We start from the raw sequence: 15,208 nt of genomic DNA on the forward strand, positions 1-15,208 counted from the left end.
GTGATCGGCGCGACACCAAACCTTTGCCGGACTTCTGTATTTTTTGCGTGGTCATATAGTGTCAGCCTCATGATACATCCCGGCTGGGCGTACCATGGTCTTATATACTTTTGCCTTTAGATACTGAGGCATCTTTTTATCGCAGAGGACTCCACTTGAGCGAAGCCGCATTCACCCTCATCCGAGTTGGGTCGCAGTCTGAGGTGACGGCAGACCCTAGGTACTCAAGAACCATGGTCTTCTGCAGGTCTTCTTCGCCGATACTTATGGTGCCTCTGGTTTCGGAGCCGAATTCTAGGTAGTCTGTCTACTGGACATTGAGGTGCAGTCCATTTTCAGCCAGTCCGTCTTTCCACGTTTGAACCTGGTGCTGGCGTTCAGGGCGGGCTTGGTCGGCAAGTACCACATAATCTGCATAAAGAAGGGTCCAGGGATGTGAAGTCTGTATGTCAGCTGTTGCCGTATCCATGCGAAGGATGAATATAAATGGTGAAAGGGAAAAACCTTGATGAACACCCACAGTGATATCGAAGGGTGGAGAAATTCCAGCAGGACTCAGAAAAACACTAATGGGGTTACGGTACAAAAGTTGCAGCCAGCTTACATACTCTTCAGGGACACCATGGCAGCGAAGAGCTCGCCAAATAATATCGTGTGGGATACAATCGAAAGCCTTTTCTAGGTCCAGAAATGCCATGTGCACACTCTTCTGTCTTTTTCTGTGTTTTTCCATCAAAAGGCGCGTGGCATGGATAGCATCGATGGTGCTGCATCCGTAAACAAATCCACACTGGTTTGGTGTTACAGAGACAATACTTCTGAGTCTGTTATCAAGTACTCGTTCAAGGATCTTTAAAGTATGACAGATGAGTCGAATAGGGCGATAAGTCGACCAATCGTTCACGTCTCCTTTTCTCTTCCAGATTGGAACTGTTATGGTAGTTGTTCATGCTTGCGGGAGTTGTTTTTCGGCGATGATTCGGTTGAAGAGTGAGGCAAGGAATTCTGAAGCAGGATTTCCGAACATTTTCCAGATTTCCGCTGGTAGGTCATCTGGGCCAGTTGATTTTCCATTTTTCGTCTTACTGATGGAAAGCATTACTTCTTCACGTGTAATAGAGAGGACGGGTCCTAAGGTAGGATCAGGACTAGTAATTGGTGGATGTGTAAACTCTTTGTTGCTGATATTATGAAATTTGTCTGTCCAACTCTGGAGAATAGACTGTTTATCTCTTAGCAGTTGGGCGTCGGCTCCCTTGATGTGCATGACGTGTCCAATGTACAGAGCTGAACGGTGACGTGACTTAGCAAGACTGTAGATATTGTTTTCTCTCGATGGTGTGTCAAGCTGGTCATACAATGTCTGATAATACTTGTCTTTTGCTGCAGCTACCGCTCTTTTTGCTGCTGATTTCAGGTTCCGATATTTCTGGAGATCAGTGTCAAGTCGTGAGTTCCACCATGTCTTGTACGCCATCTTTTTCTCCTTGATTGCTTGCTTGAGTTCATCTGTCCATCACCAGGTTTGTTTATCAATGTATTTTCTTCCAGGTATGGTTTTTCCCAGCGTTTTTGTCGCTGCTTGATGTATTTGTTCCACAGCATCTTTCCACATATCTTCAACCGACTGATCGGTCTTCACGGAGAAGTTTGCCAAGGCTGCACATCAACTCGTTTCGATGGGTATTCGTTCGCCACCACTTACTTCGCTCAGGCCCAGTCTTAGGTTTAGGTTTGGGTTGTATAACACACTTACGAATATCGAGGACAAGCAATCGGTGTTGAGGGGCGATACAGTCATACGGAATTACTTTGGTGTCTATTACCAGCTTCATGTCTTGCTGACAAACTAGCCAATAATCGATCTGAGTTCATGACCTCCACTTGTATAAGTAGCCAGATGTGTTGGCCTCTTTTTAAAGTATGTGTTGGTCACAATGAGATCATGAGCTTCTGCAAAATAAAGTATCCGACATCCACCATCGTTCCGCACACCGAACCCATGTCCTCCATGGCATCGCATATATTCTTGTTTGTGAGCCCCGACATGTCTGTTTAAATGTCCGCCGGTCGTTGTGACCGAGCGGTTCTAGGCGCTTCAGTCCGGAACTGCGCTGCTGCTACAGTCGCAGGTTCGAATCCTGACTCGGGCAAGGTTAGTTAGGTTTAAGTAGTTCTAAGTGTAGGGGACTGATGACCTCAGATGTTAAGTCCCATTGTGCTTAGAGCCGTTTGAACCTTTTTGTTTTTTTTTTAAATCTCCTCCAACAATGATAGACTCATTCTGGGGAATTGCTCGAAGGAGGGCGTCCAGACTGTTCCAAAACTTGTCCTTCTCATCCTCAGTGCATCCAATTTTGAGGTGCATTAGCAAGATACAATGTGGGTAGTGATAGCTGTTGAATCAATCTTGATAGACATAAGCCTTTCTGACACTCTGTTGACACTGGTGACATTGTTACGGAAGTCCTGGTACACGAATATTGCTACGCCGTTTCGTTTACTGGTACCATGATAGATGAGTCTGTAGCCATCTCCGATTTCTTTTGCCTTTGAACCTTTCCACTTGGTCTCCTGGATGCAGGCAATGTTGGCACGTCTGTTTCTAAGCATTTCTTCTAGTTCACAGTTTCGGCCTGTCAGTGAACCAATATTGAGGGTGGCAAATCTCATTAGTTGTTTAGGTTGGACTACCTTCTTTAACCTACCCTGTCTGTGAATAGGTAACCCTTGCCCATTTCTCACATCACTCAGGCGCAAGTAGCGCGCGTCGCTTCGGGAGAACGCCCTAGATGCTTCGAATTTAGAAGAGACGTAGCCATAGTTACGACAAAAGATTCCTCAACCGACGGGTCGCTTCGTCTGTCGTTGAGGGCATTTTATAGCTACTGTCAGCATATAATTAGGCCATCGCTAACCTGGAGAACGGACGCCTTCTGCAGCCACACCTCTTGAGTACAGACGCTACAGCCAAATGGTATTTCCGTTTTCAATTAATCCCTCATCTGTCAGATTCGCCATTCCAAAGTGCTTCTTCTCCACCGTCGCTGCCATTGCTCCACTAAGCTAAATTATCCGGAAACCTGGCTGAAAATGACTTAGAAGTTCGTGCCGCCCTCCATCGGTATGCTGGAATTCAATGTGGTGTTGGCCCACCCTTAGCCTTGATGACAGCTTCCACTCTCGCAGGCATACGTTGAATCAGGTGCTGAAAGGTTTCTCGGGGAATAGCAGCCCATTCCACACGGAGTGCTGCACTGAGGAGAGGTATCGATGTCGGTCGGTGAGGCCTGGCACGTAGTCGGCGTTCCAGAAACACCCCAAAGGTGTTCTATAGGATTCAGGTCAGGACTCTCTGCAGGCCAGTCCATTACAGGGATGTTATTGTCGTGTAACCACTCCGCCACAGGCCGTGCGTTATTAACAGGTGCTCGACCGTGTCGAATGATGCAGTTGCCATCCCTGAATTGCTCTTCAACAAAAAATGGCTCTGAGCGCTATGGGACTCAACAGCTGAGGTCATTAGTCGCTCTTCAACAATCGGGAGCAATAAGGTGCTTAAAACATCTATGTAGGGCTGTGCTGTGCTAGTGCTACGCAAAACAACAAGGGGTGCAAGCCCCCTCCATGAAAAACACGACCACACCATAACACCACCGCCTCCGAATTTTTCTGTTGGCACTACACACGCTGGCAGATGACGTTCACCGGGCATCCGTAATACCCATACCATGTCATCGAATTGCCACTTTGTGTACCGTGATTCGTCACTCCACACAACGTTTTTCCACTGTTCAATCGTCCAATGTTTATTCTTGACGGCCTGGATAGATGTCTGCCTCTTCAACTGTCGGCGGTCTCTGTGCGTCAACAGACGATGTCGGCCTGTACGCTTTTATGCTGTACGTTTCCCTCAATTTTTCCACTTCAGTATCATATCGGAAACAGTGGACCTAGGGATGTTTAGGAGTGTGGAAATCTCGCGTACAGACGTATGACACAAGTGACACCCAATCAGTTGACCACGATCGAAGTCCGTGAGTTCCGCGGAGCGCCCCATTCTGCTCTCTCACGATGTCTAATGACTACTGAGGTCGCTGATATGGAGTACCTAGCAGTAGGTGTCAGCGCAGTGCACCTAATATGATAATATGAAAAACGTATGTTTTTGGGGGTGTCTGGATACTTTTGATCACATAGTGTATCTGGACGCAGTGGTGAGCACAACACCATAGACTATTCCAGGACGCCCCCTGTCAGACCCTAATTCTCAACTTATTCACAGACTACTAATGTAGGGCCCCTTGCCCATTAACGTCATTACCCGCGTCATTTCGCTGAGTTTCGTCAGAGTTAGAGACTGCGGGGCATCTACACTGAAGAGATCATTGGCTGTCATACCTTCATTATACATATATATTTTTGGTGTCTGTTCTTTCGGATACATTAACTAATAATGGCTGCTGGATCAAACATGGTGCCTGTTCTTTCGGACATGTCTGCAAGAACAGACATACGTTAAATGGCATTGTTGGCTGGCATATATTTTAGCATTTCACCTGCCTAAGCCTGAAATGCTTTTCTTATGCTCTGTTTTCCTTAGCGAACACGAATTTGAAAAGTCCTCTTTGTTATAGGTGACTGGTGACGATTTGTAGAATGGCATTTTGGAGCTACTTTTCGTTGCTGAAAATAAAAAAAAAAAAGTGTGAATGAAATCCGTCCAGGTAAATTACCCACTATTAATTGACAGTGGTTAGGCAGCAGGTTATGCTCTATGAAGAGTCATCTACAGAAACGGAAGTAACACCTTGTGGTCTTGTCGTTATATGTGAGGACGTTTCATCCAGTTACGGGGGCTTTTCTAGATCTCATCTGAGTGTACGTGCTACACAAATGAAGATAGGAACTCGAGGTAAATTTTAACTTTAGTGTAAAATCTAAGCATTCACCGTGACGACAGTTGTAAGTTGTCAGTTCATATGGTTGCCGGTTGAAGGCCCCCGGCTGCAGGTAGCTGGCTTGGTAGCTTGCACCTTCATTACCCCGTGTACGTCGAGTAGAGGGCGATAACGTTACAGCAGAAGAGTTCCTGCGTTCTCTGTTTCAATACATGATTTTCGTCGAGAGTACTGCGCTGTACCTCCTACAGCGCTCAAAGTATTCGACGGTGGCAGCAGCACTTTCAAGACACTGGATGGAGAAATCCACGGGTCACCGCAAATTTGCTCCTTCTCCATTCGCTGCCTGTTAATTTCCACTTCATTTTAATTAAAGTCATAAATGCATCTTTCTCTCTAGTCTCCTCCATTTTTTTGTTTCCATGTTTGTCCTAATAATTGACAATGTACATCTCTCGATTAATCGCTGGGCAGCTGCCAGTGTTTTTAATTATTTTCACAGTTACAGAGAATGTTTAACCGCCGCCAGTTAAAACTTGCAACACATACCGACTATAATCATTACACGCGCTCACAGACACAGGGAGAGATTAGGAGGGAAGGAGGGTGAGGGAGAGAGAGAGAGAGAGAGAGAGAGAGAGAGAGAGAGAGAGAGAGAAGGCGGGCCAAGGGGAGTACTTATTTTCGTTAATGTAATTGAACACTGTTCAGTATTTTGCACGACTTAGGTTCCCCAGTTCTATAAAAAAAGAGGTAGAATCACATGCTTGTGTAAATAGACAGAAAACTTTGATTACAGCGTTTGGAACTACAGGAGAGTATTTCTAAGAGAGGTGACAACCGTGATATTAAACGACCTCAACAAACAAACCGACAACAACTCAACAAGGTAGCCAAGTTTGCCTGATGAAAGCTTTAGCAGAAATGAAAGTTTTAACTGATGCGTTTCAGTGGCTAGCGCAATAGATTCCCTGGATGAAAATTACAAATGTAGAAATATTGTTCAGTACTGTCGTGACGTCAGGTACCCCGGAGGTGTCATGTCGTAACGGTTAACCCTACCAGAAGCACAGGTCAACACGCATCACGTCGGCGATACTTGCAGCCATTCAGTGGTCATCTTCTCAGCCGTTAATTGCTTCGAGAGAAAGCTAACGGCCACAGCTTCCCAGAACAACTGTACGGCTCCTCCAACTCGCTAAGTGGCTGGCAGCCAGGAGGGGACATGCGCATGCGCAAGGCACTCTTGTACGTCGATGTGTGCCACAAGCTATACTCAAACAGAATTAAGTAGGCATTCGTGTTTTCTTTACATTTTCGAACAACGACGTGTTCCTATTATTAAAACCTTTTCTTTACGTTACCATTTAAGTTTTACCAGCAGAAACTGCTTGTTACAAAATGTTTGCCAGCCAAAGTACACCCATGCTTTAAGGAAAGTGTGCTCCACAAGTCTGCAGAGTACTGCTGTAAACTCTCCATCATGAGACAAGCAATACGCACATGGCAGTTCGCGTGGAGGATTCACACACAATCATAATGTATGATTTTTTTAAAATGTTTTATTACAGGAGGGTCCTCGAATTCTGAAAATCAAAAAAATTTCTGTAGAATTCACCATGTGATCGAAAGTATCCGAACAACGCGTTTACATGAGGTTTATTTATTTCGAGTCAAAAACATTACAACAATATTTACAATATATACAATATAACAAATCAGGTCAAATCATAAAAGAACAAACTAAACGGTATTAGCCCAAAATTGTGCAACGGCAGCAGCATTGTCTGAAACATCAACAAGCTCTTGTGTGGAACATGATACAGGACATCTAGGACAGTTAATTAAATGTTTGGTTGTCTGTTCTTCTCCGCAGTCACACAAGGTGGAAGATTCCTTCATGAAGCCCCATTTAAACAGGTTGTCCTTAGTTCGTCCGACGCCACTCCTGAGCCGATTTAGAGACTTCCACACTGTCCAGACTTGATTTCCACCAGGAGGAAGGGTCTCAGAAGGAGTCATCCAATCATTGCTGTCAGATTTTGCTGTCCACTGAGATAGTCTGGCTGCTCCAGTCCGACCGGTGAGGGGTGTAGTAGTTCTCATAAAGCTCCTCCTAGATTTGAGTCTACTAATTGGTGGCTGGTATCCATGTAGCAGGTGATCGGTGTTATGATCTGCTTTATGTCTCTCAAGTTTGGCTGCGACTTCACGCCTTATGTCTGGAGGAGCAATACCTGCTAGTTTATGGAGTTTATCAATAGGTGTAGCTTTGAGGCATCCCGTTACTGTCCTGCAGGTTTCGTTCAGTGCCACATCAACCTGCTTTGCATGAGATGACTTGTACCATACAGGACATGCGTATTCAGCTGCGGAATAGCACAAGGCCAAGGCTGATGTTCTTAGTAGTTTGGGATCTGCACCCCAAACGCTGCCAGTGAGCTTCCGCAGGATGTTGTTACGAGCAGCAACTTTCTGCTTAGTGTTAGTGCAGTGTTTTCTGTAGGTCAACGTTCGATCTAAGGTGACACCCAGATATTTGGGGTAGAAACAATGTTCAAGCTCTTGATCTTCCCAACACACTGTAAGTTTTCTGTAGGCCTCTCGATTGCGTAGGTGGAAAGCACAAACTTGAGTTTTAGTAGGGTTCGGTCTTAAGTTATTGACTCTGTAGTACTCAGATAGGTCCTTGAGAGCAACAGTAAGCTGGTTTTCTACTGTGTCAAAATCTCTGGCTTGTGTGACTAAGGCAAGATCATCTGCATAGATGAAACTCTTTGTAAGAGAAGGTTGAGGCTGGTCATTTGTAAATATGTTGAACAATATGGGGGAAAGGACACTACCCTGAGGCAAACCATTCCTTTGACTTCTCCATCTACTCCTTCTTCCTTGGAACTCCACATAGAATCGCCGGTTTTCCAAAAGTGTCTGCACAGTTCTGGTGAAATTAATGTCTCTAGTGATGTAGTAGACTTTGTGCAATAATTGTCGATGCTGAATGGTGTCATATGCTGCTGTGAGATCCACGAAGACAGCCCCGGAAATGTATCCTTTTTCATATCCCTCTTCAATATGTTCAGTCAGATTAAGGACTTGTGCTGTACAATTCTTTCCAGGTCGGAAACCTGCTTGTTGAGGTATGAGTTGTTTTTCAACAATGGGAGTGAGTCTATTTAGTAACATTCTTTCATAGATTTTATACAAATGGCAAAGGAGCGAAATCGGTCGGTAGTTCTTGGGATCAGCTGCACCCTTTCCAGGTTTTAGTAAGGGAATAACTTTAGTTTTCCTCCAGATGGCAGGGATCTGTTTCCGCTTCAGGCACCATTATAGAATTGTAGAAGCCATCTTTCCGTGATGGGACCAAAATGTTTAATTTGCTCAATCATTAGGTCGTCTAGACCAGGCGCTTTACCATTTTTGCATTTCTGAATTGCGGTTCTAAGTTCTTGTAAGGTGAAGTCATTGGATAGGTGGTTGTTTTCACGTTCAGGTTCTCTTTTGAGTTTTGTTCTATCTTTAGAACAATTGACCCTGCCATTCTGAATTAGATGATGAGCAATTTGATCTGGTGCAATGTTTGCATGGCCATGGTTGTGGACAGGGTCGTTGTTCAGGCGTCGCAGCAACTGCCAGGCTTTCTGACTGCTTTTAGACATATCAAGGTTCTCGAGTAACTCTATCCATCGTTCTTTTTTGGATTTGGCTAAGGCTGAGGATAAATTTTGGCCAGCAGTTAAAGTTTCAATGCTGTAAGGATTATCATTGAAAAGTTGGATATAGTTATGTAGATGCTTCACGGATTCTTCTGTCAAGCCAGGTATGTAGTTAACTCGACAGCCTCTGGGAGTTGAGAGTGTGTCCACCCTTCGCCTCTATGACTGCTTGAATTTTTCTGGGGACACTCTCAATGAAGTTCCTGTCTGTTTGGGAAATACATCACATTCTTTCTCAAGATCGGAAACCAGAGAAGGTAGTGATTTAGGACGCTGGGGTCTGGAGAAGCCGCCGGCCAGTGTGGCCGAGCGGTTCTAGGAGTTTCAGTTTGGAACCGCGCGACCGCTACGGTCGCTGGTTCGAATCTTGCCTCGGGCATGGATGTGTGTGATGTCCTTAGGTTAGTTAGGTTGACGTAGTTCTAAGTTCTAGGGGACTGATGATCTCACATGTTAAGTCCCTTACTGCTCAGAGCCATTTTCTGGAGAAGCCGGCGTAACTCATCCCCAAGGTGTTCCATTTGGTTCAGGTCGGGTCTCTGGGCAGGTGTAATATCCCCACGGAAAATTACCCTCTACCACGCACTAATTAATAGTGATCAATAAAATCATCCACATTTATTTACGTTTGAAAAGTATCTGATCAGATTTTCTAGTAAGATATGCGCCGACAGCTCGTCGACGCCAAGGTAATTTTCTAGTACGTTTATTCTCTGGAACAACAGAGGTACAGATATGTATGCTCCATGGTTATTATAGTATAGTAGAGAGAGAGAGACAGAAGGGAGTTTCGGAAATATCGGTGGGAGGATTTTTGGATTCCTAAAGAAGTTTTAGGTACTCTTCTTCGCACTAAAGCGAACAAGGGAAATTTGTGCCGATAGCGGGATAGATAAAGAAATGATAAACCTGTGAAAAAAGTAAATTTCCTGAGACTTAAAATACACGGAAACGGAACCTGTAATTAACAAGGATTCAATATACATCTTTCATCAGAAATAAGGTTTGTGACCATTTTATTACAGAGTGAATGAAGAATGAGTTCTCTGTATGAATCATTGATGATTGTCTAGGCCTGTAATTAATTGGGAAGTTTCAGCTGTGACGAAGAGAACCTGCAATCTATGAGTTTTATAAATCGTCCAAAAAGGCTTCGTCCACATCTGAAATATTAGATCTGTCGTAAACTGAACGAATTGTTCAAACGATCGATTTTCCCAACTGAATGCAGCGCTTAATAATAATAATAAATGTAAAGATTTTTTCTAGCAAGACCGCCGCTGAGTATTAAGACGAAGGGCTCTACCGGAGATTCGACCAGGCTGATCTCAAGTAATTTATATTTGAATTGTACACAGATAAATTAGAGAGAGAGAGAGAGAGAGTGAATGTAATTCTAGAAATTACTTAGAATCCTCCAGTAATATAATTGTTTGTCTGTCCTTTTACGGATCAGCCAATCATAATACACGAAGCCCTGACTTTACTGTACTGATTCAGGTGTGAGAGTGAAGGAACGATAAAGACGACAGATACACTTCTGTACAGACAAACATTACACCAAGTTAGCGGCAAGCTGCATTCACACACAAAGACTTTCATCAGAAACAAAACCACACAACAAAGTAGTAATCAGAGAATTCATTAGAATGGCCAATCCGTGACAGGACACGTTTTTGGACGTTGTTAAAATAATTTTGTTCTTTGTTTCATGTGAACGACGACGAGACAACCTAACTTGGAAAAAAGAGAAGAAATACTCGCAGTCGAATTACTTGGATCCACAGATATATAGCACGCAGGGCGCAGACAAAAGGCCAGATCTAAAATTTTTAAAATAAAGCTTGCTAGTATTCTGGAAGTAGACGTAGATTTGAACATTTACTAATTGTGTTCATACAAGACGTAGTTTGATTGAACTGCCCTAGTTGCATTTAACTGTATAAGTACTATACGAAAGTATTCTTGTGTGAAGGGAGATATATATAAATCTTGACTGTAGAACATTTATATGGTTTTAACTAGGGCAATGTTTAAGATGAGTCAAGCAGAGCAGAACAACACGCAACAGCCTTCAGCTGTGAGCACCGATGATAATGAGGTAGTAAGAAGTGTTGTAGAGCCGATAGCTACAGATAGCGCAATAGAACGCCCGGTAGACACGGCTGGAGATGTAACAGCAGGGATGCAACATGGATTAGACCCATTAGTAATTATAATGAGGCAGATGCAAATGTTAAGTGAGACCATGAATAATATGAACACAAAATTAGCCTCAGTTACGGAAGGGCAGGAAAATTTGAAAACTGACATTAACAGGAAATTAGCCGCAGTTACTGAAGGGCAAGACCATTTGAATACAAAATTAGCCTCAGTTACTGAAGGGCAGGAAAATTTGAAAACCGACATTAACGCGAAATTAGCCTCAGTTACTGAAGGGCAAGACCATTTGAATACAAAATTAGCCTCAGTTACTGAAGGGCAGGAAAATTTGAAAGCTGAGATTAAGCAGCAGTTACATGATAGTTTTTCCGAATTAGAGCAGCGGATAGAGGAAAAGACAAAGGAACTAAAAGATCAGGCCGAAGAGACGGAACGAAAATTAACTGCACAAATCGAATTGGTTAAAGCTCAATGTGAGGAATCTACTCAACGTGTTCGTGTAGAAATGAAGGAGTATGTGGCTATTAAGATAGATACAGTACGCGAACAGGTGGAAATGGTTCCGCAGTTAGTACAAAAGCAAGATGCCATGTCATGTGCAATTGCGCAACTCCCTGAATTGGCACGTACGCAGACGAACCTAAAGGAAAGTGTGGAACATCTGACAGAACGTCAAGACGTTATTGACCACCAGATTAATGTATTAACGGGTAAATTATCCGAAATCACATTAGAAAACAAAAGGCTAATGTGTGAAAACGTTGAGCAAAATGTTAAAGCAGCATTCCAGAGTCTATGCGGCAAACAGGAAGAGAATTTGTTTGCGAAAGGACTTGAGGAAGTGCGACAGCAGTTAGGTGCTGATTTCGAGCATTGGAAACAAACGATCGAAGAGTCGATACGCGTTTCACAACAAGGCTCAGAACAAATGAATACAGGCCAACAGCAGAAGTTGTCAGCGACTATAGACCCCGTTACTGCACATTCGCACACAATACCGACATGTGTAAGTAACTCGAATATCAAATGGCCACGAGCTAGTTGTTCGCGTGACGTTTTAGCGGATGGAGATTATGAAAGCCTTTGTCATGCAGAAGAAAAAATGATAAAGCATCGGCAATTTCAGATTTTTAACACTGACAAAAGGGGGGTACATCCGATTGTTTTTATTCGAAGTTTTAGAGGAGTGCTACCCAGAAATTGGTCGGAGTGGCAGAAGATCAGTTTCGTTACTGGGTATATACAAGGTTCGGGGGCGATCTGGGCCTCGGACATGACTTCTGTTTGCGCGACCTATGAAGATTTTGAAAAAGCGTTTTTAGCAAAATTCTGGTCAGAAGGGGTACAGGAACGCCTAAGGCAGGAGGTGCTCTACCCAGAGCCTTTCTCTTTTTCGAAAGGAAGCCTTAGGAAGTATTTTGAAAAATATATAAATAAAACAAGATATTGGGACAGACCTATGCCTTTGCCAGACATAATAAACATACTTAAGGCAAGATTACCAACTAGCATCCGGAATCAATTAATTTACGGCAACGATAAAGACCTGGAGTCGTTCCTCACGACGTTAGATCATATAGACATTATAGAAGAGAACAGCCAGAAAGCACGTAATAACAGATTCCAGTATAGGGAGATAGAACCTCCGTCAAATGGTAGGCAAGGGAACGCACAGAGATCGATAAATAGTGGAGAAACCCCTCAAAATCTCAACAATAATACCGGCAATAGTCTTGCGAGGGGCTATCCAAGGAATAACAGGAATGGGAAAAGATACAATCCCGTATGGGGAAACGAAAGGAATTTTAGACCGCAAGCTTGGAATAATAACGGTAATAGAAAGTGGAATCAACCGGGGGGAATAAACTCAAACAACCAACATCAGTGGGGACGGACATCTACGAACCAACCGGAAATTACCGAAGTAACGGACGATGTCAACCACCAGGCGAATCAAAATCCAACAAACTTGTAAGGACCCACTCGTGCCCCGGAGGAGCGGTCAACAATAGGTTGAGGGGCAACAGGATATGTGTACCAATGCTAACGTACAATGATGGACGATTACTGGCAGATGAATTGACCGAAGACTTAGAACCCAAAGATGAGGATAAGGAACAGGTGGCAGTAGCCGAAGTGCAAGTCATTTTGGAGACTGTACCTATAACGGCGGTTTTAGACACAGCTGCAACCACGAATGTTATTTCGGAGGCTATATTCAACAAGATCAGAAATATAAGACGAGTACCAATTTTTCCAGTTCAAAATTGTAGAATAATAGGCGCCGTTGGGGCTCGGTCGGCGAATGTAAAAGTGCAGTCACTACTTAGTGTAGAAGTAGGAAATGTAGCAATATTAAGCACATTCCTTGTTGTGAAAAATTTGGTGGTAGACTGCATTATCGGATTCGACAGCCTACGTCAATACGGATGCAGAATAGATTTTAAAACAGGAAAAATTTGGTTAAATATAAATAAACAAGAAATTGAGTTGGACTTGTTGAAAAAGGAAGGCCTTACCAGAAAATATAATAGTGGGATCAGTGTGCAAGTAATCAGGACTGCACAGAATTCTAAACAGCACGCAAATAATGAGTTCCAAGTCAAAGGAGATTTCGGTCAATTAGTGTATGAGAAGTTAAATGAATCCGACTGCATCACTGAAGATCAGAAGAAGCAGCTCAAAGAATTATTATTAGTTTATGAAAACGTGTTTGATGAAAGGCCAGGAGTGATTAAAGGATACATATGCCATCTCTACGTTAAGCCGCACGAAACATATTGTCGAACTTTCTATCCTGTTCCCTGGAGGTTAAAGCCTCAAGTTCAAAAAGAAATAGATCGCATGTTGAAATGGGGTTTGATCGAACCCTCTACAAGCCCATACTGCTCCCCATTGTTGGTAGTGCCAAAAGCAAATGGAACTGTGAGACTGGTACTCGACGCAAGGGAAATAAACAAAATCATAATTCCAGTGAGGACACATCCGGAAAACATAGACGAACTGATACAACGGTTCCAGGATGTCCAATATTTGACGAGCATCGATTTGCGGAGTTCTTATTGGCAAGTCAAGCTGGATGAGGTATCAAGGAAATATACAGCTTTCATTTATGCAGGAAGAAGTTACCAATTTACTGTAGTTCCTTTCGTACTCAACATTAGTGCTGGAATCTTTATAGCCGCGCTAGATTATGCATTAGGCCCAGAACTAAGAAGCAGGATAACAGTATTTGTGGATGACATGCTTATTGCATCGAAGACCTGGGAGGAGCATATTTCCTTACTGAGTCGGGTATTGAACGTGTTCAAAACCATGGGAATAACTGCTAACCTACAGAAATCCCATTTTGCACTAAATAGAATCAAGTTCTTGGGGCATATGATTGACGCAAAGGGAATTTTACCGATCAAGGAGAAGCTAATTGCGATTAGTAAGTTTCCAACACCAAGAAATAGGAGGCAATTAAAAGGGTTTATGGGTCTTGCCTCATTTTTTAGAAGATTTATAACGAATCAGGCCATGAATGCAGCAGCTCTAAATAGTTTGCTGAAGAAGGATGTGCCCTGGCTCTGGACATTAGAGTGTCAAGAAGCCTTTGAAGAGATAAAGAAGCAATTAGTAAACGCACCGCTTTTGTACCATCCGGACATGCAAGAGGAATTCTACTTGTCAACGGATTCGTCAAATGTGGGTCTTGGAGCGTGCCTTTTCCAAGTACGCAAGATAAATGGACAGCTTACCTTTTGTCCTATTGCGTTTGCTAGTCGTGTTTTGTCCAACTGTGAACGAACGTACACGACGACAGAATTAGAGGCTCTTGCGGTCGTCTGGGGATTTAAAAAATTTCATTATTATTTATATGGATCGAAGACTATCGTATATTGCGATCACCAATCATTAACATTTTTACAAACATGTAACCTGTTACACCCCAGACTCGCTAGATGGACTCTCGCTCTGCAACAATACCAATTTAAGATCGTACATGTCTCAGGGCAGCAAAACATTATTGCGGACGCTCTATCAAGGTCACCACAGGGTTTAACCAAAGAGATTGAAGTAAATAATTACTCAGAATTCCCTGTATTGCTGCTGCAGGAAAATCCCTTTAAGACGTACTATGTCAATCTGTGTGTTCATATGGCCCAGTTACAGAAAAAGGATGCTCAATGGGGAAGTGTCATTCAAAGGTTACAACAGCAACCTTCGGATCAGATCGTAAACTATTACAAGCTGGTAAACGGCGTATTATTTTTCCGCTGTGGAAGGCCAAACAAAGTCCGTTGGTGTGTTTGTATACCGGAGGCACAAATAGAGAAACTTGTATGGTTCACTCATTTAACCTGGGGACATTTTGGTGCGACAAAATGTGCAGACAAGATAAGTGGATACTGTTATTTTCCCAACATAAAGCGCAGAGTGCAT

At 43.2% G+C, this 15,208-nt stretch overlaps 1 protein-coding gene across 1 annotated transcript; it reads right to left on the reverse strand.

Annotated features, from left to right (window-relative positions):
* Positions 1–946: 946 nt before the first annotated feature.
* LOC126235090 (uncharacterized) lies at positions 947–1,477 on the reverse strand. The gene has a single exon (XM_049943824.1). It carries the CDS (start codon positions 1,475–1,477, stop codon positions 947–949), a length of 531 nt encoding a protein of 176 aa, XP_049799781.1.
* Positions 1,478–15,208: the final 13,731 nt, after the last annotated feature.

This window comes from Schistocerca nitens, chromosome 2, assembly GCF_023898315.1.
Source record: "Schistocerca nitens isolate TAMUIC-IGC-003100 chromosome 2, iqSchNite1.1, whole genome shotgun sequence".
NCBI classification, from domain to species: Eukaryota; Metazoa; Arthropoda; class Insecta; order Orthoptera; family Acrididae; genus Schistocerca; species Schistocerca nitens.